Source organism: Plecotus auritus (genome assembly GCF_963455305.1).
Source record: "Plecotus auritus genome assembly, chromosome: 5".
In the NCBI taxonomy this organism is placed as follows: domain Eukaryota; kingdom Metazoa; phylum Chordata; class Mammalia; order Chiroptera; family Vespertilionidae; genus Plecotus; species Plecotus auritus.
Genome location: NC_137776.1, coordinates 80,646,933 through 80,668,378, shown reverse-complemented (window position 1 = coordinate 80,668,378; position 21,446 = coordinate 80,646,933). Strand labels below are relative to the sequence as shown.

Genomic DNA, 21,446 nt, shown 5'->3' with positions numbered 1-21,446 from the left:
TGTTGATAAAGTATGTACTTCTTAAAAACCAAGTATAAGAATATTAGAAATCTAAGTAAGAATTGAAAACTGAATTAAATATTATTTTAGACTGGTACTCATTCCTCCATGCTCTAATGCTTGAATTGCTACAACGTCTTTTCCCCTTTGCATGTCCCAGAGTTACTAAGTCCTACAGAGATAAGAGCCCCTACACCTCCTGCTACCATCCAACTATTGCCCAAATCACTACAACTGCCTAATTACTAGTCTCTTGTTAAATATTACAAACCAGTGCCCCATTAATCTTCTTTAAAAAAAAAAAAAAATCATATTCCCTGAAATATATTTCCCTTATTTATCAAGATAGGTCCAAATCTGAGAGTTAAGGCTCCAGGCACCTCTATGCCTCATACCAAATCATCTCTCAGATAATCTCCAATTTGGCTCCTCTACTTCAATCATGGTAATCCTCACTGCTATTGACAAACATGTCCATTTGCACTTATCCTATTATTCATGCTGTCTCTCTCCTAACCACCTACTCAAAGTCTTACACCAACAAGTCTGTACTTCTCCAAAGTTCTCTTAACTCTAGTTAATATTGGTAATAATTACTTTTTATTCTTTAACAAATACATTTTGTCACAGCCTGAAGAGGCTTCCAATCCATGTTATTAAAGGTTAAAACATTATAAACTGATAACCAAAATTTGCATTAAGAGTTTTTGGCTTAAATCTGTGGTCACATTTGATGATCCTTGACTTAAAATAAAAACCGAGTTTAACACTGTCTAAATAAGCTTTGAAATAATAATTACAGGTGCCTAGAAGGGAATTATTAGCATAGGCTAAATCTGAATTTAACAAAAATTTAATAATTACCTTTTGAAAATCAACAAATCTTGATTTATTTGTATCTAGCAGGAATCTCTTTCTGTTGGCACAAACTGGATTTCGGCAGATGTTTGGCTGTGTGTATTTGAACTGCTGTTCTACATCCTTGATTACTGTCTGACAGTCCAAGCACAGGAAAGTTCCACTCACAAGCTCTGGGTGAACTGGGTGTGTCCGTACCACCTGCCCACTGATTCGAGTGAGCAAACCAATTCTGGATGAGGTGAGTTCTCGAATTCTGTTTAAGGATGTCCCATTGGTGAACAAAGCACACCAAAGAAATAAGTAATTATAAAACAGGATAATCACATTTTTGTTTATATGCAAATATTTTTTGCTTATTTACAATTTCTAAATCAATATGTATTAAAGTATTTTCAAAATAAAGTTATCATGGGGAAAAATTTAGGCTCAGAAGTTCAGAAACATTTTACTGCACAAACCCATTTTATATTAAATAACTTGGTAACTTTGTAAGTAATTTCAGTAGTTGTTTTCAAAATATCACTTCGATTTCTTAAACAATTATTTAAGTTCTTTAAACGGTATGCCATTTAAGCTCTAACAAAATTTTCCACAGATTCATGAATTTCTGTGACTGTTTCAGTTTTAAAATTTTCTCACTTGACTAATTTCCCCCCAAATATCCCTCAAAGGTATCCTAAAATAAGACAATACTCAGAAATTGCTTCACTTAACTTACTTCTCATCCTATCTCCCTAGAAAAATACATTTCTCCAAAACTAAATTTTTTGGATAACTGGGCAAAACTTTACAAATCTAAGACTACAACCTCCTGAGTTTTCTGACAATTAATGATGCCTATACTATTTGGTAAATTTCTTTTCTTCCAAAGAAGGGTTTCTTACTTGTGTCTGGTAGGTAGGTCTTGGAATGCAACATAAAAATCCTTGGCAAGAGGAATCTCTTTACGGTCTTTGACGAAAGTTTTTAAGGCCCGACATAGGTAGGGATAAACTCTAAAAAAGCAAACAAAAAAAAAAGATCAGCTGACATCTTCAAGAGGCTTATTATTACCAAGCCTCCTTCCCCCTTCATGCTTGCCAACAGCTGAGACTACGTCATTTCATCTGGTTACACCCAAGCCTTAGAATTTAACTACACAGGTTACTTATATTATCTAGTCCAGGTTTGAGAGCCTATTTCAATCCTCTCTTATCCCTCCACAAATAGATCATAGACAGTAGAAACACCAAAGATAAAATGCTGTGCCCGAATACTAATTATCTTTAAATAATTATTTAGAACCACACTGTAGGCCACTTCTCTGTCCAAGAAGACTCTGAGAAATCTGGGAGAAGGGAATTACAATCTACCACGGCAGCTTTTCATTTGGTGTCAAGGCCACAATTTTATTTTTCTAGGTTTAATTCTTGATTGATAAAAAATGGATGAGCTCTAACTCAGTGGTCGGCAAACTCATTAGTCAACAGAGCGGCAAACCGCAGCTCGCGAGCCGCAATTTGCCGACCACTGCCCTAACTGGTTTGGCTCAGTAAATAGAGCATCGGCCTGCAGACTGAAGGGTCCCAGGTTCGATTCCAGTCAAGGGCATGTACCTTGGTTGCGGGCACATCCCAGGTAGGGGGTGTACAAGAGGCAGCTGATTGATGTTTCTCTCTCATCAATATTTCTAACTCTCTATCCCTCTCCCTTCCTCTTTGTAAAAAAATCAATAAAATGTATTTTTAAAAAATGGATGCGGTCAGGGGAGGAATGTGTGTACATCAAATATCGGCAGAAATGGTCCATTTGACTGGTTGGACTGAAGTGGCCCATGTCCTCTTGATAGAAGTCCTGTTTGAAGGAGTGGGAACTGGAGTCCTTTGAAAAATTAGCTGCTTTCATGAGACAGAATTACAGCATGACCTGTGCATGAAGTATGGGCGTGGGTATTTCTACCACCAGCCCTGATTTTCTACCTCCCTCTTACTTGTCAGTACAACTTTACTGCTGCATACCTTCACAATAAACTGCTGCTTATCTCTCCAACCATTCCTGATGGTCAGATATGACTAAAAACATGAAGACAAGTCCTCCACCTCATAGTTCACTAGGTAAAGGAACAGGGCTGTGTCTCCTTACTCCTGGACCTCCATTTCTTTCACAATGGTCCATAATGTTTAATTTAACCCAATTTTATTTATACAGGCTGTCACATTTATTAATCCAAATAAAAAGATATGTGTTAGAAAGTGCTTCTCGTTTTATGTAGCAATCAAAAACAAAATTAAAGCCTACATTATTAAATATAACTAATTTCTACCAAAAAAATACCAATCTGCTCTTAAAATATTTTCAAAGGATTTTATATGACATGGAAAAATGTTATACTGTTAAGTGAAAAGGATAGGATGCTCTATTTATAGTATGATCCAAATAATTATAGACATGCACAAATACATAAAAATGTGTCAAGGGATCCGTAGGAAGCTCTGTACTTGAAGACCTAGAAGGCTCTTGGAACTTTGTTGGCACAGACCTGTTAATGATAGTTAACTATGGGTGGCAGATTACAAATGTACAGATGATTTTACTCTCCCTACTTTTCTTTTATTTCCTAAATTTTCTACAATATATATTACTTTAATAATTAGAAAAAACTTAAATAATAAAAGAACAACGTTACTGCTGTAAAGACATCTCTGATCAAGAACAAGATCCAGAGGATGAGAAACCAAGATGGTGCGGCATAGGTAAACACCTGAACTGCTGCCTCGCACAACAACTTCAAAACTACAACTAAAAGACAAAGCGGACATCATCCAGAACCACAGGAGGGCTGGCTGAGTGGAAATTCTACAGCTAGAAGGAAAGAGAAAAGCACACTGAGACTCAGAGGAGCTGCGGAAGTAAAGTGCAGAGGTATGGAGGCGTGTGCACGGAGAGGGCTGGCAGTTGAGTACATGGCTATCTTTTGCAACCCGCAGGGAGACACAAGCTCCCGAGTGCTCTGAACTCCAGTTCCGGGTGAGACTCTGGGGACCCAGATTCATATGGGGAGAAACTGGACTGTCTGGCAGTGGGCAGAAATTGAAGGCGGCTTTCTCTCAGAGGTGCTTGCAGCGTTTACACTGAGACCCAGGGGCCTCTTAGGGCAGGGCTGACTGGAAGCCATTGCTGTTTGCTCCGCCCTGAGACTCCGCCCCATCCAAGCTGTGTGCAGAAGCTTTTGCATATGAATGATCCAGTCCTTTGAAATCTAAACCTACCTAACACACTGCAACTGAGTCAGAGAGACACAGAACATCCAAAAGAAGGCCCAAGGCCCCTCCAAAACCCAAACAAAGAAGAGGAATCTGCAGATCTCTCCATAGCTCCTGCTGGGTGGCCTCAAGCAGAGGCTAAATTAGCACCTCCTTAGAGATCCAAGAGCCAGTGTACCCAGGGGTCAGAGTAGGACCATCCAGATTACAACTCCTCAGATCCATAAGGGACACACTCAAGGGGCAGATGCCGGAAACTGATCATTGTCTTGCTAATTAGAAAGATGTGGACAGGAAACCCAGAAGGCTGGTCAACAACCTTAATTGCTCTGAAAGGTCAGAGCTAATCGCTCACTGTTTAGTTGAAACATTGTTAGCTGAAGCAGCCTCCACCTGACTGTCTTATGTAAATTAGTTATTGGAATTTCCTGCCTAAAGGTTATGGGCGTATCCCATAGTCTTAATAAAAGGGATAGCAAGGCCAAAGCGGGGTGTAGTCCTCCCACTAGAGGTGGGTTCCCGCCTGGCCCACAATATTCCCAAATTAATACTTTTCTAGTCTCTTTCATTTATGTGCGGCCTTCTCCAGAACCCGAACCCTGAACCACACGGGACGTGAAAGGGGTTCCCACATCTGGCGCCCGAACAGGGACGTCTGGAGGAGATGATATTTTTGGCCTAGAGCGAAGGAGGAAAAATACACCGAGAAAAGGTGTGGAAAAAATTCACCGAGAAAAAGGTGAGGGAAGTTCACCACACACAAAGCCCACGATCAAGCTGCAGAGTCGCAATCTGTAAGTAGGGTGGGAACGTCTTTTTCAGCCAGGCTAATGGGGAAGAATTAGATTATAAAATAATGTGGTTTCTTCTATTTTAATTCTTTCAAATTAAAATCTTAATTGGTATTTGGAATTTAAAATCTGTAATAAGGAATGAAATTCCACTGCTGAAACTGCCTCTGGTGCAGAGAAATTCAAAGGTGGCAGGAGAGGGCAGGGCTATCTGCTCTCCCGCAATGAGTTTACTTAAGATTTCATTTTAAAATTATAAAAGAACTCGGAGGGAAATGCAAATCTTGGCCAAATTGAGTGTTAGTTATTACTTCGAAAAGCAAAAAAAAAAAAAAAAAAAAAAATTTAAGATCTATCTTTTAAGCATGAAAAGAAATTCGGCCAGATCTGTTGCTGAAACTTCCCCCGAAGTAAGCAGGATGTGGGGGAAGGGAGACATGTGGCGATCCAATATGGAAGCCCACTCCCCAGTATGCTAATTTAAAGTTTCCTTTCTCGCCATGAAAAAGTCTTAAAAATTTAGAAATGTGTCTGGAATTTCTGTTCTCCTGGGGAGAGAACCTAGCTCTAAGACAGAATGCGCGATTTCGGACATTTAGATCGTTTTCAGCTGGAATCTCTCTGCAAAAGCTATCCTCGAAAGAAATTCAAGCTAATTCCAGCAACAGGATTCGCATGTCCATAATAAAGAGTAGTTTTTAAAATGCTAATGAACCTCGGTCAAAGTTAACTTTTAAGGCCTTCAAGAAAATAAGTAAATTTGTCTCTGTTATAGAATTTATCCAAAGTAAATGCTTTAAAATAATTATAATTGACTCTAGAATCTCAAAAAAATTGTTGAAATATAGATAAATGTATTAATTATAAAAAATCTAAATAGCTCAAGTGAGGGCTGGCTACGCCCTTTGTTAATGGAGGAAGGGGTAGATGCCCTTCCCCCAGCAGATAGGTAATTTAGTTTCCTGGCAAGAACCATCTTTGAAAAATGTGGTAATTTACATTCGAATAAACCAAACCTGGTTTTCCAGAGCTACTGGCAAATAAAAAGTTTAAATTTGCCTCATGCCCTAACCGGTTTGGCTCAGTGGATAGAGCGTCGGCCTGTGGACTCAAGGGTCCCGGGTTCGATTCCGGTCAAGGGCATGTACCTGGGTTGCGGGCACATCCCCAGTAGGGGGCGTGCAGGAGGCAGCTGATCGATGTCTCTCTCTCATCGATGTTTCTAACTCTCTATCCCTCTCTCTTCCGCTCTGTGAAAAATCAATAAAATATATTAAAAAAAATAAATAAATAAATAAATTTGCCTCATAAAAAACCTAGAGGACAGAATTGAAGCTATTAATTGATTAAGAATATAAAAGTGTTATTAATCTAGGAAATGCTAAATATATTTGACTTGCCAGCTTTAAAAGTTCAAAGTACAAATTAAATTAGGAGAAATTATATACTTGTGGTAATTAAATGCCTAAAGTATAAGAACTTATTTTTGAAAAATAAAATGTGTTTTCTCTAATAATTAGGAATTCAAAATAAGTTGCTTATTATTGGTCTAATTAAAAAAGAGGATTAAATTCTGTGATCCCAACCAAAATTTTTCTATGCAAAAACTAGTTTAAAATCTAATTGATATCTTAAAATAATTATAAAAAGTATTATAATATTTAAACCATATGTAGATATTTTTTTGATGTTCTTTTTCCATGTTAAAATTTCAAGGCTTTAACGGAGATGATTCTTGGAAAGCTCCAAGGGTCTGGAGTAATACAAGAAATTTATACTCTCTCCTTAAAGGAAATCTTTTTAAATTTAACAGATCTAATATACTTGAAATTGCAAGGAAAGCCTTATCAAATAAAAATTAATAAATATATTTTAAATGTTATGAAGGATTTGGCCTCTGAGAAGGGCAAAATGAAGTAACTAAATATTTCTTATAATCCAACAGCAGAATTTAAAATGACAAAAGACACGTAGCCGCCTGCATTCTTAATTAAGCTAGACGCGGGGCAACATTTGCAGCTTGTGAATCAGAGGTAAATATTTACTAAATTTGCTTTGCTTTTTAAATGAAGATACCAACGTTAATTACTTAAATAAATTAGCTTTTTAAATTATAATCAAGGTTTTCAGCTAAATGAAAAGCAAAAATACATCTTCTATCACTACTTGCTCCTGGGAGAGGTGCAAAAAATGTAACCAAGACCTTGTTTATACAAAAAGAAATTGACAGCCAGTTTGAAATTGAATTGCCATGGCCTAGAGCAAAGAATATCCTTACATGATATTATTCTACAATGTCATTATAATTTTAGATATTTTACAACAGCATATTGTACAATTACCCCAAACAAACTTACAAACTAATTCTTTGCATGTTTGGCAGCATTTTAAAAAAGGACATGAAAGGATTTAATCCCTTCCAGAAGGAATTAAGGCACTGGGAAGGCACTTGAGCATTCTATATTGGCCCCTCTTGCCCTTTTTGCCAAGAGGGACCCTCTTCTCACAATCCAATTGCCCACAGCTGTTGCCTGAGCTTTCTGTTCATGCTGAGCTTGAAGCCTCGTGGTGACTGGTACCATGGACCTGCCTCTCGCCCAAAGGTGTGAGCTGGGCCCTCCCTGGAGAAGAAACCTGGGTTCCCCAAGATATGTGATCAGTGCTGAGGCCCCGCCAGCAGGCCAGGGGAACCCAAGGCAGGTGCTGGGCGTGGAGGCCACGGGGGCATAGGCTACCAAGGAGACAGAACTGAACCTCACATCACCCTGCTTGGCCCCGGAGGATGGCTGGTTAGCCAGAGACGGGTAAGATTCCTCAAGGAAGGAACAACCTAAGACAGGCACAGTCGCAGAGGGGCCATCAGGAGAGAACTTGGGGGTCAACAGAGATGGGGCACAGACCCTCACCCCCCCAACCTTGCAGGGGCCTGAACCCTCACCCCATCTGAGGGAGGTCTCTTGCCCCCATGGCTGCTTTGCTTCCCACGCCCAGCTCAGATTGGGACCCAGGCAACAGACAGAGACTTGGCCAACAGCACCTGCCCTATATCTAAATCCAGCCTAGCACCAGGAATGCTCACAGCCTATTCAAGAATGCAAATAATCCTTTCCAATAATATTTACAGGATAAACTAAGATTGTTGTTAGAGTATTAAATTTGACAGTAAAATAGTAGTCAAGTTTTCAGATTAATTTAAATAGGCTAATTGAAATAAGTGAATATTCAAGAAAATTTAATTGTACTGGACAAAAAGCTGTTCCTAAAGTATTAACTAAAATTTCTATTGGTAGTTCATCTCATGGTAAAATTGCTTAACATACAATGAACCTAAAGCAGTCATTTTTATGCAAAAAATTAAAATTCAAAGTTATCAATTTGCATTATAAAATTTCCAAAAGCCTCCTAATAATTAAATCAAAATGGAAGGATAGTGGAAAAATATCATGTAAGGAAAAATATCCTGTAAGTAAATTACATCTAGAAAATTTTTACTTTAGAAAATCAATTTTCATTTGTAATGCTAACAGCAAGACACCCATGAAAAACACGCATGGTGTCAAAATAAGCCAAAGGAAAATTGTTTGGGCAAAAATAAAAAGGATCCCAAGTCAAATTTATAGAAAAGATTCCTTTATTAACTTTTGGTTGAGAATATGTTTTTATATTTTCAGAAAACAACTCCCAGACCATGTGGATTCCTGCAACAGAGAGGAATTGACAGGAATGCTCCAGCCATGAAGACAAGAGAAGAAACAGTCCAGAGATGGAAGACGCTGACGAAGCCTTGCCACACTACCGTGTTTCCCCGAAAATAAAACATCCTCCGAAAATAAAACCTACTTACAGGTTTCCTTCTGAGTGAAATATAAGGCATCCCCCAAAAATAAGGCCCCCAGGCTCTGTCTCAGAATGAAAATTAATTTACCGTAAACTGGTCGCTAGGGCTGTCCCAACTGGTGTCTAGCAACCAGTGACGTTACGCGGAGTCCTGATGTCACTGCTGTGAGCGGTGAGCGCGGGGCGGGAGAGAGGAGGAGACTTTCGCAGATGCGTGTAGAACAGGATTAGAGCGGACGGGACGCGGTGAAGGTGATGAGTGCTGGTCTGTCTCTGGTGACACTACCTGATGCTCGCGGCCTCCTTCATGATGACTGAAGGTTCTCAGTCAGTGGCAGACCCTGCTCCAGCCCAGAACCAGGCCCCAGCAAGCTCAGTGACAGTCCCCAAGCAGGCCCCAGGGGGTAAATGTCTGATAAAGGGGTAGGGGGGATGTCTGGTGAAGGTGTTCAGTGGCACAGGGGTGGGGGGAGGGGGATCACTTAAAATGACACAGGAGGAAGAGGGGGCAATGAAAATGACACAGGAGGATCAGAGGGGGCAATCAAAATGACACAGGAGGGTCAGAGGGGACAATCAAAATGACACAGGAGGGTCAGAGGGGACAATCAAAATGACACAGGAGGATCAAAAGGGGTTACTAAAATGGTAATCCCCCCTCTGATTCTCCTGTGCCATTTTGATTCTCCCCTCTGATCCCCCCTGTGTCATTTTGAGTGATCCCCCTCCCCCCACCTTGATACCCCAATTCCTTTTATTTTACCCCTAGAAATGAGCGCAAAAAGAAAAAGCTACTCCGTGGAGTACAAGAAAGGAATCGTGGAAGACTCTTGGGGCCAAAATCTTACTGCTTTCTGCAAAGAGAAGATGTTGAGTATCCGATTGGTCCGAAAATGGCGAGCAGAGTATGGTAACCTCATTGAACAAGTGGACAAGGGAAATGCTAAAAAGCGCATGTGTGGATCAGGTCGGTAACCATTATTTTCTGAGCTGGAAGACCTGATCTGTGAATGGGTTGTTGACAGGAGAGCAAAGGCTTTGGTTGTGAATAGGGCTCAGATTCAAGAATTTGCCCTTGCCATGGCACCACAGTTTGACATAGCCCCCAAAGACTTCAAAGCATCACGACACTGGCTGGATAATTTCCTTCAGCGAAGTGAACTGTCTTTAAGAAGATCTACAACATTGTTTAGGTTGGAAGATACTCAAGTTATTAAGCGAGCACTTGCATTCAAGTCCTTTATTGATGATGCTGACTTCTCTAAATACAATCTTTCCAACATGATTGCTATGGATGAAACTGCAGTGTTTATGGGCCAATCATCTCAAACAACAATTGAACAGCGGGGTGCCTCCTTAGCGTACATTCCCTCCACTGCTTACGAAAGTGCACGTGTTTCCTGTATTTTGGCAATTCGTCTGGATGGCACTAAAATCCCACCTTTAATCATTTCTAAGGGCAAGAAGGAAAAGATTGAATGTGTTTTGGGCGTTTTTATTCTTGAAACTGAAAAAGCCTGGGCCACACAAGCAGTTATAAGGAAGTGGGTCGATTTAAGGCTGCTGCTTGTTATGCGAGGGAGCCAAAGAGGTCTGCTAGTCTGGGATGCTGCCAGCACTCACCGCGCTAAAGACATGAAGACATTACTTCACGAAAGAAAAATAGATCAGATAATGATTCCCGCAGGAATGACGGCCTATCTCCAGACTCTTGATATTGCAATAAACAAGCCATTCAAAGACAATTTGCGCATGGAAATTAATGACTACATTGAAAATAGAATGGAGAGAAATCAGCGTGGAAACTTTGTGAAACCTAAACTGCAAGAAGTTGTGACTTGGGTGAAGAATTCATGGGAGAAAATCACTGACAGTTGCATTGCAAATGCACTGCGAGCAGGCTACCTTGACAAGAAGTACTCATTTAAAGACAGTGCTATTGCTAAACATGAGAGATTTGGTCCACTGATTCTGAAAAAAATGGAGTCACAAGAAATTCACCAGGAAATTCAGGAATTGTATTGTTATGATGATGTTCCAGAAGATGATGACATGAAAGTCATTGAATAAATGAGTAAATTCTTGATACTGTAGGATTCACAGTTTGTCTGGTTTGTGTTGACAACTACCGTACTACCGTACTGTATACAGGTAATAAATTTCCTTTATTTTCATTTAACAATAAATGTGTACCGTATTCTTCTTCATGGAAAAATAAGACATCCCCTGAAAATAAGACCTAGCGTGTCTTTGGGGGCAAAAATTAATATAAGACACTGTCTTATTTTCAGGGAAACACGGGTAGCAGTCAGCAGCTGTGCGTCACTGCAGGTTGCCCAGGACCAAACCAGAGAGGGTCGGACCTCCATTGCCACCATCCAGATATCATTGCTGACATGTACACATAAGGAACTGTTTGACATTGAAACTGGCACTGAAAAAACTGTTGGACATTGAAATTGGGACTCAAAAACTGATGGCCCAGAAAGAAACTTACTAGACAGATTCATTTGCCTCTCAGCATAACCATTATTGCTTTTCTCATTTTTTGTTCTTATATGCTAATTTCTAGTCTGCAGATGCAAGATTTTTTAAAGAAAAGAAATGGGGGAGAAGCCAGAAACCGATCATTGTCTCACTAATTAGAAAGATGTGGACGGGGAACCCGGAAGGCTGGTCAACAACCTTAATTGCTCTGAATCCCTCACTGTTTAGTTGAAACACTGTTAGCTGAAGCAGCCTCCACCTCTGTCTCATGTAAATTTCTGTTATTGGAATTTCCTGCCTAAAGGCTATGGGTGTATCCCATAGTCTTAATAAAAGGGATAGCAAGGCCAGAGTGGAGTGTAGTCCTCCCACTAGAGGTGGGCTCCCGCCTGGCCCCCAATATTCCCAAATTAATACTTTTCTAGTCTCTTTCATTTGTGTGCAGCCTATTCCAGAACCCGAACCCTGAACCTGAACCCTGAACCATGCGGGACGTGAAAGGGGTTCTCACAGGCAGACTCAGTGAGCACCAAAGCCCCACTGAAGCAAGTCTTGCCTCATAAGGGTGTCTCCAGCACAGAAGTTCTCCCAGTGTAGACACAGCTGATCCTCACAACCAATTGGCCTGGAGGTCAATTCCTACCAGTGATACCAACTACAACCAAGGCTTAACTACAACAAGACTGTGCACACAGCCCACAAAGGGGTGCACCAAGAGTGTCCACCTAGGGTAACTGGGGAGGCTGAGCCACTGGGCCCTATAGGACGCCTAGCACACAAAGCCACTCTATCAACACAGGGAAGCAGCCACAATGCAGAGATAAAGAAACAGGTCACAAATGAAAGAAATGGAGGAAAGCAAACTACAGGATATAGAGTTCAAAACCATGGTTATAAGGTTTTTCAAGAATCTTCTAGAATCTTCTAGATAAATTTAGTGAGACCCTCGAGGATATGAAAAAGGACCAACCAACTAGAAATTAAGCATATACTGACTGAAATAAAAAATAATATACAGAGATCCAACAGTAGACTAGAGGACCGCAAGAATTAAGTCAAAGATTTGAAATACAAAGAAGCAAAAAACACCCAATCGGAAAAGCCAAAAAAAGAATCCAAAAATATGAAGATAGTGTAAGAAGCCTCTGGGACAACGTCAAGCGTACCAACATCCGATTTATGGGGGTGCCAGAGGAAGAGAGAGAGCAAGATACTGAAAACCTAGTTGAAGAAATAATGACCGAAAACTTCCCCTACCTGGTGAAAGAAATAGACTTACAAGTCCAGGAAGCACACAGAACCCCAAACAAAAGGAATCCAAAGAGGACCACACCAAGACACATCATAATTAAAATGCCAAGAGCAAAAGACAGAGAGAGAATATTAAAAGCAGCAAGAGGAAAACAGTTAATTACCTACAAGGGAGCACCCATATGACTGTCAGCGGATTTCTCAACAGAAACTATGCAGGCCAGACAGGAGTGGCAAGAAATATTCAAAGTGATGAATAGCAAGAACCTACAACCAAGATTACTCTACCCAGCGAAGCTATCATTCAGAATGGAAGGTCAGATAAAGAGCTTCACAGATAAGAAAAAGCTAAAGGAGTTCATCACCACCAAAGCAGTATTATATGAAATGCTGAAAGGTATTCTTTAAGAGGAAGAAGAAAGAGTTAAAGATAAAAATTATGAACAACAAATACATATCTATCAACAAGTGAATCTAAAAATCAAGTGAATAAAAAAATCTGATGAACAGAATAAACTGGTGAATATAACAGAATCAGGGGCATAGAAAGGGAGTTGACTGACAATTCTCGGGGCCGGGGAAGGGGTGTGGGGGGTGCGGGAAGAGTCTGGATAAAAATCGTACACCTATGGATAAGGACAGTGTGGTGGGGGTAAGGGCCGAGGGTGGGGTGGGAACCAGGTGGAGGGGAGCTATGGCAGTGGGGCGGGGGGGAAAGAGGAACAATTGTAATAATCTGAACAATAAAGATTTATAAAGAAAAATAAAATAAAATAACAGGATCCACACACTTTCTCAAAACTCCTATGGGGTGGGTGGGGGTGGGGAATCGAATGACAGCAATAGCATGGAATATCTGACACAAAGAAAACGGTCCTCTTAAAACTTAGGAAAACTATATAGAAAGCAAAGGTTTTCAACATTTGCATGTGGAAATTATTCAGCTTCGGGCCTAAGTTAGTTCAGCGCAATACTAACATGACCACTGGCTGTATAAAAGGGCCTTTATCACAGCTGCCCTTTTGCCTCACAAATGAACACTTCCAGTCCAAACAGAACTGGCCTCCCAGAAAGAAGATTAACATACCATACCTATAGAACTCCTCTTGAATGGTGGTGGAAAGTTGCTGGTTAAATTGCTCCAGGTCCACAAAACTCACAACCAATGTGTTTCTCTCAGGACGAATTAGCTCTTCTGCTAACTGCAAGTACTTAGTTTCTCCATCACTGTTCTGGAACCTGAAGATACATGCAAATCAGATTAAATTGAAGAACTAGGCAGTAAAAAGAAGAATGCAAATGCTTGGTAATTCAGTGTATTAAAGATCATCAGCTTTAGGGTCAGACAGGCCCATTTTCTCAGTTGTGTAATTTGGGGCAAATTACTTATCCTCCTAAACCTGCCCCTCTCCTATTTGAAAAATATTAAAACAAAATGAAATAAAGCAAATAATGACATCACTTTATCTCGTAAGATTACTGTGAAGATTAAATGAGAGAATGCCTGCAAAATGTTTTATGCAGAGCCCAGAACATAGAAAAACTGGGTCTACAGATTTTAACATGAATTTCTTGATTTAATATTTTCTAATCTACAAATCCTAACTATTCTTTTATTATTGTTATGTATAACTAAAATGAGGAAATGTTCAACCAAGAAATTCAGGTCAAAATCTAAAAACTCAATTTCTATAGGGAAAACTGATAAGGTTTGTTTTTGGTTTATGAACCAGAATAAAAATAAATATATACACACAAAATAAATCTGGTGTGTGTTTTTTTTTTTTCCTAAAAGGAGTATCATACAAACATATTTACTTTTTTTGTTTGTTTGTTTTTTTAAAATATGTTTTTATCACCTGGCTGGCATGGCTCAGTGGTTGAGTTTTGACCTATGAACCAGGAGGTCACAGTTCGATTCCTGGTTGCGGGCTCGATCCTCAGTGTGGATCCCCAGTGTGGAGCGTGCAGGAGGCAGCCAATCAATGATTCTCTCTCATCATTGATATTTCTGTCTCTCCCTCTTCCTTCCTCTCTGAAATCAAAAATATATTTTTTTAAGTATTAAGGGATAGAGATAGAAACATCAATGAGAGAGAAGTATCATCAATCAGCTGCCTCCTGCACACCCCATACTGTGGTGAGTAAGCCTGAAACCCAGGCATGTGCCCTGACTGGGATTCCAACTGGTGATCACTTGATTTCTGGGTCGATGCTCAACCACTGAACCACACCAGCTGGGCCTGCTTTTTGTTCTTTTAACATGACATGATTAGTTGTGTTTTTTAAGCATCACCCGAGGATATTTTTCCATTGATTTTTAGAGAGAATGGGAAAGAGGGAGAAAGACAGAGAGAAATATCAATGTGAAAGAAACACATCAAATGGTTGCCTCCTGCATGCACCCCAACCAGGGTCCGGGCCCAGGAGGAGCCTGCAACTGAGGTACATGCCTTTGAAGGGAATCAAACTGGGACCCTTCAGTCCACAGACCAACACTCCATTCACTGAGCCAAACTGGCTAGGGTGAAGATTAGTTTTTGAAGCAAAAATCAATTCCTTCTTCAAATACAGCATGTTCTGTTAAATATTTACTGAACATCATCTATCTGCAAAGCTTTATACCAGAAGTAACTACAGATGAAAATGACAATGTTCCTATCCTAGGGTTGACAGTTTCATAAGAGATATTCCTACTAAAAACAGGTACTAGACAACCTAAATATCCATCACAAATAATCTTTAAAAATGTGGTATACACATACACTGGAATACTACTCAGCCTTAAAAAAGGAAATTCTGCGATGTGTCAATATGCACGAAGCTTGAAGACATTATGCTAAGTGAAATAAGGCAATCACCAAAAAGACAAATACTGCATGATTCTACTTACGAGATATCTAAAATAGTCAAATTTATAATAAAAAACTGGAATGGTGGTCGCCACGGGATGAAGGAAGAGGAAAATGCTAATCAACAGGTATAAAGTTTCAGTCAAGAAAGATGAATATGATCTAACATTGTACCTATATTCAACAATAAGATTTTGTATAGTTAAAAATTTGTTAAGAGCCCTAACCGGTTTGGCTCAGTGGATAAAGCGTCGGCCTGCGGACTGAAGAGTCCCGGGTTCGATTCCAGTCAAGGGCATGTACCCTAGTTGTGGGCACATCCCCAGTAGGGGGTGTGCAGGAGGCAGCTGGTTGATGTTTCTCTCTCATCGATGTTTCTGGTTCTCTATCCCTCTCCCTTCCTCTCTGTAAAAAATCAATAAAATATATTTTAAAAAAGGGGGAAAAAAGAAAAATTTGTTAAGGTAAATCTCGTGTGTTCTTTCCATAATAAAAGAGGGAAAAAGAAAAAAAAAGTGCAAGAAATGTGATAGGGAATTATTAATTAATCCTACCTAACATCTAGAAAGGCCTCAGGCATATAAAATGTGGCACTGGAAATTTAGCCTTGATAGACTTAAAATCTGAATGATAAAGACGTGGTAGATAGACTAGCTACAGATGTCTGCAAGTACATGGTGGTCAGAAAAGGTATGGAGCGTGGACAGCAGTCTAGATGGGGAAGATGAAACGGAAAAAGAGCTGTGAAGAATTTGAGCTTTTTCCATAAGCAATGGCAAACCAAAGTTGGTATTTTGAAAGGAAGTAACATTTTATTCTCCAACAAAGTACAAGGACTGTCTTGTTCATCATTATCCCCAGCATCTAGGTGTATGTTAACTGCAAGGTTGTCAAGGCAATTATATTATTTGTTAAAACAAAACCCTCATCTTCATAATATGGTGTGGTGGCTAGGTGGGGTTAAGGATGGGATTTACAATGAAGATAAAGTGGCTGACAGGTAAAGATATATATAAGAAGTTTTATTAGCAGATATAATGGAAAACGGTAGATTGGGAACATAAAGGAAGCAAGGACTGGTGCTGCCTGAAAGGTTTGTACAGTTTCACAGGACATGTGAGTCTAGCTGGGCTTTGAAAGATGAATACCTGCCAGGCAGAAAATAACACTGCCACAGGTAGGGAAATATAAATACAATTATGGTTTTAAGTATATCAGAATTTCATAGGACAGGAGAAACCAAGATGGCGGCATAGGTAAACACCTGAACTGCTGCCTTGCACAACAATTTCAAAACTACAACTAAAAGACAAAACGGACATCATCCAGAACCACAGGAAGGCTGGCTGAGTGAAAATTCTACAACTAGAAGGAAAGAGAAAAGCACACTGAGACTCAGAGGAGCTGCAGAAGGCAGAGGTACTGAGGTGAGCACGCGGAGAGGACTGGCAACTGAGTGCGCGGCTGGCTTTCTCAAGCGGGAGGGAGACAAAAGCTCCCGACTGCGCTGAACTCCAGTTCCAGGAGAGACTCTGGGGACCCAGACTCATTCGGGGTGAAACTGGATTGTCAGGAAAGAGAAAAGCACACTGAGACTCAGAGGAGCTGTAGAAGTAAAGTGCAGAGGTACCAAGGCGCGCACAGAGAAGGCGGGCAACTGAGTATGCGGCTGGCTTTCTCAAGTGGGAGGGAGACAAAAGCTCCCAACTGAGCTGAACTCCAGTTCTGGGCAAGACTCTGGGGACCCAGACTCAATCGGGAAGAAACTGGAGTATCTAGCAGCAGGCGGAACGCAAGGGCGGCTTTCTCTCAGAAGTGCTTGCAGCGATTACCACGGGACACTGAAACACAGGGGTCTTATTAGGGCAGGGCTGATGGGAAACCAATGCTGTCTGCTCCGCCCTGAGACTCCGCCCCATCCAAGCTGAGCACAGAGGCTTTTGCAAGTCTTATCTCATAAGGGTGTCTCCAGCACAGAAGTTCTCCCAGCATAGACACAGCTGATCCTCACAGCCAATTGGTCTGGAGGTCAATTCCTCCCAGTGATACCAACAACAACCAAGGCTTAAGTACAACAAGACTGTGCACACAGCCCACAAAGGGGTGCACCACGAGTGTCCACCTAGGGTAACTGGGGAGGCTGAGCCACTGGGCCCTATAGGACACCTAGCACACAAAGCCACTCTATCAACTCAGGGAAGCAGCCAAAATGCGGAGACAAAGAAACAGATCACAAATGACAGAAATGGAGGAAAGCAAACGACTGAATATAGAGTTCAAAACCACGGTTATAAGGTTTTTGAAGAATTTTCTAGAAATGGCCAATAAATCTAGCGAGACCCTCAAGGATATGAAAAAGGACCAATTAGAAATTAAGCATACACTGACTGAAATAAAAAATAATATGCAGAGATCTAACAGCAGACTACAGGATTGCAAGAATCAAGTCAAAGATGTGAAATACAAAAAGCAAAAAACACTCAACCGGAAAAGCAAAAAGAACAAAGAATCCAAAAATATGAAGATGGTGTAAGGAGCCTCTGGGACAACTTCAAGCGTACCAACATCGAGTTATGGGGGTGCCAGAAGAAGAGAGAGAGCAAGATGCTGAAAACCTAGTTGAAGAAATAATGACAGAAAACTTCCCCTACCTGGTGAAAGAAATAGACTTACAAGTCCAGGAAGCGCACAGAACCCCAAACAAAAGGAATCCAAAGAGGACCACACCAAGACACATCATAATTAAAATGCCAAGAGCAAAAGACAAAGAGAGAATCTTAAAAGCAGCAAGAGAAAAACAGTTACCTACAAGGGAGCACCCATATGACTGTCAGCGGATTTCTCAACAGAAACTATGCAGGCCAGCCCTAACTGGTTTGGCTCAGTGGATAGAGCGTCAGCTTGCGGACTGAAAGGTCCCAGGTTCGATCCCGGTCAAAGGCATGTACTTTGGTTGCGGGCACATCCCCAGTAGGAGGTGTGCAGGAGGCAGCTGATCGATGTTTCTAATGCTCTATCCTTCTCTCTTCCTCTCTGTAAAAAAGAAATAAAATACATTAAAAAAAATTAAAAAAACCTCTGATGTAGGTATTACAAATCTTAAAAAAAACAAAAACAAAAAACAAACAATGCAGGCCAGACAGGAGTGGCAAGAAATATTCAAAGTGATGAATAGCAAGAACCTACAACCAAGATTACTCTACCCAGCAACGCTATCATTCAGAATGGAAGGTCAGATAAAGAGCTTCACAGATAAGAAAAAGCTAAAGGAGTTTATCACCACCAAACCAGTATTATATGAAATGCTGAAAGGTATTCTTTAAGAAGAGGAAGAAGCCCTAACCCAGCCGTGGGCAAACTACGGCCCACGGGCCGGATCCGGCCATTCGGCTGTCCTATCCGGCCCGCGGAGCCGAAAGAGCGGAGGGTTCTCTTGCTCTCCCCTCCGCTCCTTTACTTTGAATTTATATTAGTTCACACAAACACTCCATCCATGCTTTTGTTCCGGCCCTCCGGTCCAGTTTAAGAACCCATTGTGGCCCTCAAGTCAAAAAGTTTGCCCACCCCTGCCCTAACCAGTTTGGCTCAGTGGATAGAGCATTGGCCTATGGACTGAAAAGTCCAAGTTCAATTCCGGTCAAGGTCATGGACCTTGGTTACGGGCACATCCCCAGTAGGTGTGCAGGATGCAGCTGGTCGATGTTTCTCTCTCATAGATGTTTCTAACTCTCTATGCCTCTCCCTTCCTCTCTGTAAAAAATCAATAAAATGTATTTTTTTAAAAAAAGGAAGAGGAAGAAGAAAAGGTAAAGATAAAAATTACATACAACAAATACATATCTATCAACAAGTGAATCTAAAAATCAAGTGAATAAAAAATCTGATGAACAGAATAAACTGGTGAATATAATAGCATCAGGGGCATAGAAAGGGAGTTGACTGACAATTCTCGGGGTGGAGGAAGGGGTGTGGGGGGTGCAGGAAGAGACTGGACAAAAATCGTACACCTATGGATGAGGACAGTGTGGTGGGGGTAAGGGCCGAGGGTGGGGTGGGAACCGGGTGGAGGGGAGCTATGGGGGAAAAAGGAGGAACAACTGTAATAATCTGAACAATAAAGATTTAAATTAAAAAAAAAAAGAAAAAAAAAGATTTTCATAGGGCAGTAGACTTACGAATGTCAAAGTGTGAAACCCAAGTGTCCATGGACAGATGAACAGACACACAAAATGTGTATATACATGCTATATACATGTAATGGAATACTATTCAGTTTTAAAAAGGAAATTCTGGCCCGGCCGGCGGGGTTCAGCCGTTGAGCATCGACCTATGAACCAAGAAGTTAGGGTGTGGTATCCAGTCAGGGCACATGCCCAGGTTGCAGGCTCAATCCCCAATGGGGAGCATGCAGGAGTAGCCAATCAGCGATTCTCTCTCATCGTTGATGTTTTGATCTCTCTCCCTCTACCTTCCTCTATGAAATCAATAAAAATATATTTTAAAAATAAGTAAATAAAAAAAATAATAATAAAAAGGAAATTCTGGCACATGCTACAACATGAATACACCTTGAAGACATCACGCTAAGTGAAATAAGCTGGTCACAAAAGGACAAATACTGTGTGACTGCAAGCATATGAGGCACTGTCAAATTCACAGGCAGAAAGTAGAAAGGAGGTTGCCAAGTACTGGGGGTGGGGGGGAAAGGGGAGTTGTTGTTTAATGGGTGCAGAGTTTGTGGGAAGAGGAAGAGTTCTGGAGAAGAATGGCGATGATGGCTGCAGGAATAAGGTGAAAGCCACCGAACTCTGCTCTTACAAAAGGTTAAAGTGGTAAACTTTATGGTATGTATATTTTACATAATAATATCAGTAATAAAAAGAATTTCATAGGACATTCCAAAGTGTTTACACGTCATCCCGGAGGCAGCCGAGGCCATGCTCTAAAAGGGAGTATCTGCACTATCTGTAAAGCAGTAACTGGTGGCGGTGGTGGAAAGCCCAGGAGGGGGTTATGAGAGGCCAGGAGCCCAGAAGGGGAAAAGAAAAGGTGGGGATAGAGGCTGGAAAGAAGGAGGGATGGAGGGAGCCGAGAGCATGTTCAGCTACTTTTACAGCAGAACAGGGCTCATCCGATTATCTGTCAAACCAAAGGGTCCACTCTAGTACTTTCATCTCCAGGCGCCACGGGCTGCCAAGGTCCTCGGTGCCCCTAACACCGGGGTCCTGGCTGTCTGGTCCCAGGAGGCCTCTGCCAGGCTTCCAATGCCAGCTCGGCCTCCCGCTCGAACCTGCCAACGTGTGGCCTAGCTGGACAGTTACTTGTCCCCGCCGCGCCTCAGTTTCTGCACAGGCAACCTGGGGCTGCACGACCGCCAAGGTGGGAATGAATGACGGGAGTAAAGCGCTCAGCACGGGCAATGGGCACAGTAAGAGTTGGAGGAAGGGCTCGCCGTGGTTTCACCCCAGGAAACCAGCCCGGCCTGCCCCAGGCACCTCGCAGAGGACCGGTTAAGCACCATGTGGGCGGTGGTCCGCTCTCCGAGGCGCGCGACCCCTCGGTTCCGAACTCGCGCGGGCCCCACGCGCCAGGCATTGGGCTCCCCGGGCTCCGGAAGTGGAGAAGGACGGCTCGGGAAGTTCCGCCAAGAAGGGCAGCCCGCGACTTACTCCTCTAGGAAGTCCAGGAAGAGCTTCTGGCACTTCTCGGCCACCTCGTCGCGCACTACTACGTGCTGGCTGCCGGCGCCCGGCTCCGCGGCCGCCGCGAGGTCCATCGCTGCTTAGCGCTGAGGGGCCACCGCAGTCACACTCGGCCGCCTCTAGTCGCGTCTTCCGCGCCGCCACCTCTTTGCGCGCGCCGCCGTCGCCGTCTCAGCCCCGCCTCCTCGTCGGCCGGAGCCAATCGTGGCGCAGGAACTCGGCGATTTCGCGCCAAGCCTGCCCAATGAGCACGGCTTCTCCCCCAGCCCCGCCCACGTCGCGGGGATTTCGCGCCAAATGCAAAGACCCGGAGGAAGCCGGAGTTCAGCTTTTGCGCCTGCGCAGTGTGGTCGGGTCCCTGGGGAATTTGGTTTCTAGAGCAAGGCCGGATCTTTGTTTGGTTTGTTTGTTTGTTTGTTTGTT

General features: G+C 42.0%; 1 protein-coding gene across 1 annotated transcript in view; it reads right to left on the bottom strand.

Moving 5' to 3' along the window:
• Positions 1 to 21,188, bottom strand: part of MCM6 (minichromosome maintenance complex component 6) — a 50,406-nt gene extending 29,218 nt beyond the window's left edge. Inside the window, exons 1-4 of the mRNA XM_080669457.1 lie at positions 20,991 to 21,188; positions 13,562 to 13,708; positions 1,746 to 1,856; positions 865 to 1,114 (exon numbers count right to left, since the gene is read on the bottom strand). Coding sequence (XP_080525583.1) covers positions 865 to 1,114; positions 1,746 to 1,856; positions 13,562 to 13,708; positions 20,991 to 21,097 — 615 coding nt within the window. The 5' untranslated portion in view covers positions 21,098 to 21,188. The remainder of the gene's footprint in view (positions 1 to 864; positions 1,115 to 1,745; positions 1,857 to 13,561; positions 13,709 to 20,990) is intronic.
• Between the last annotated feature and the right edge of the window lie 258 nt (positions 21,189 to 21,446).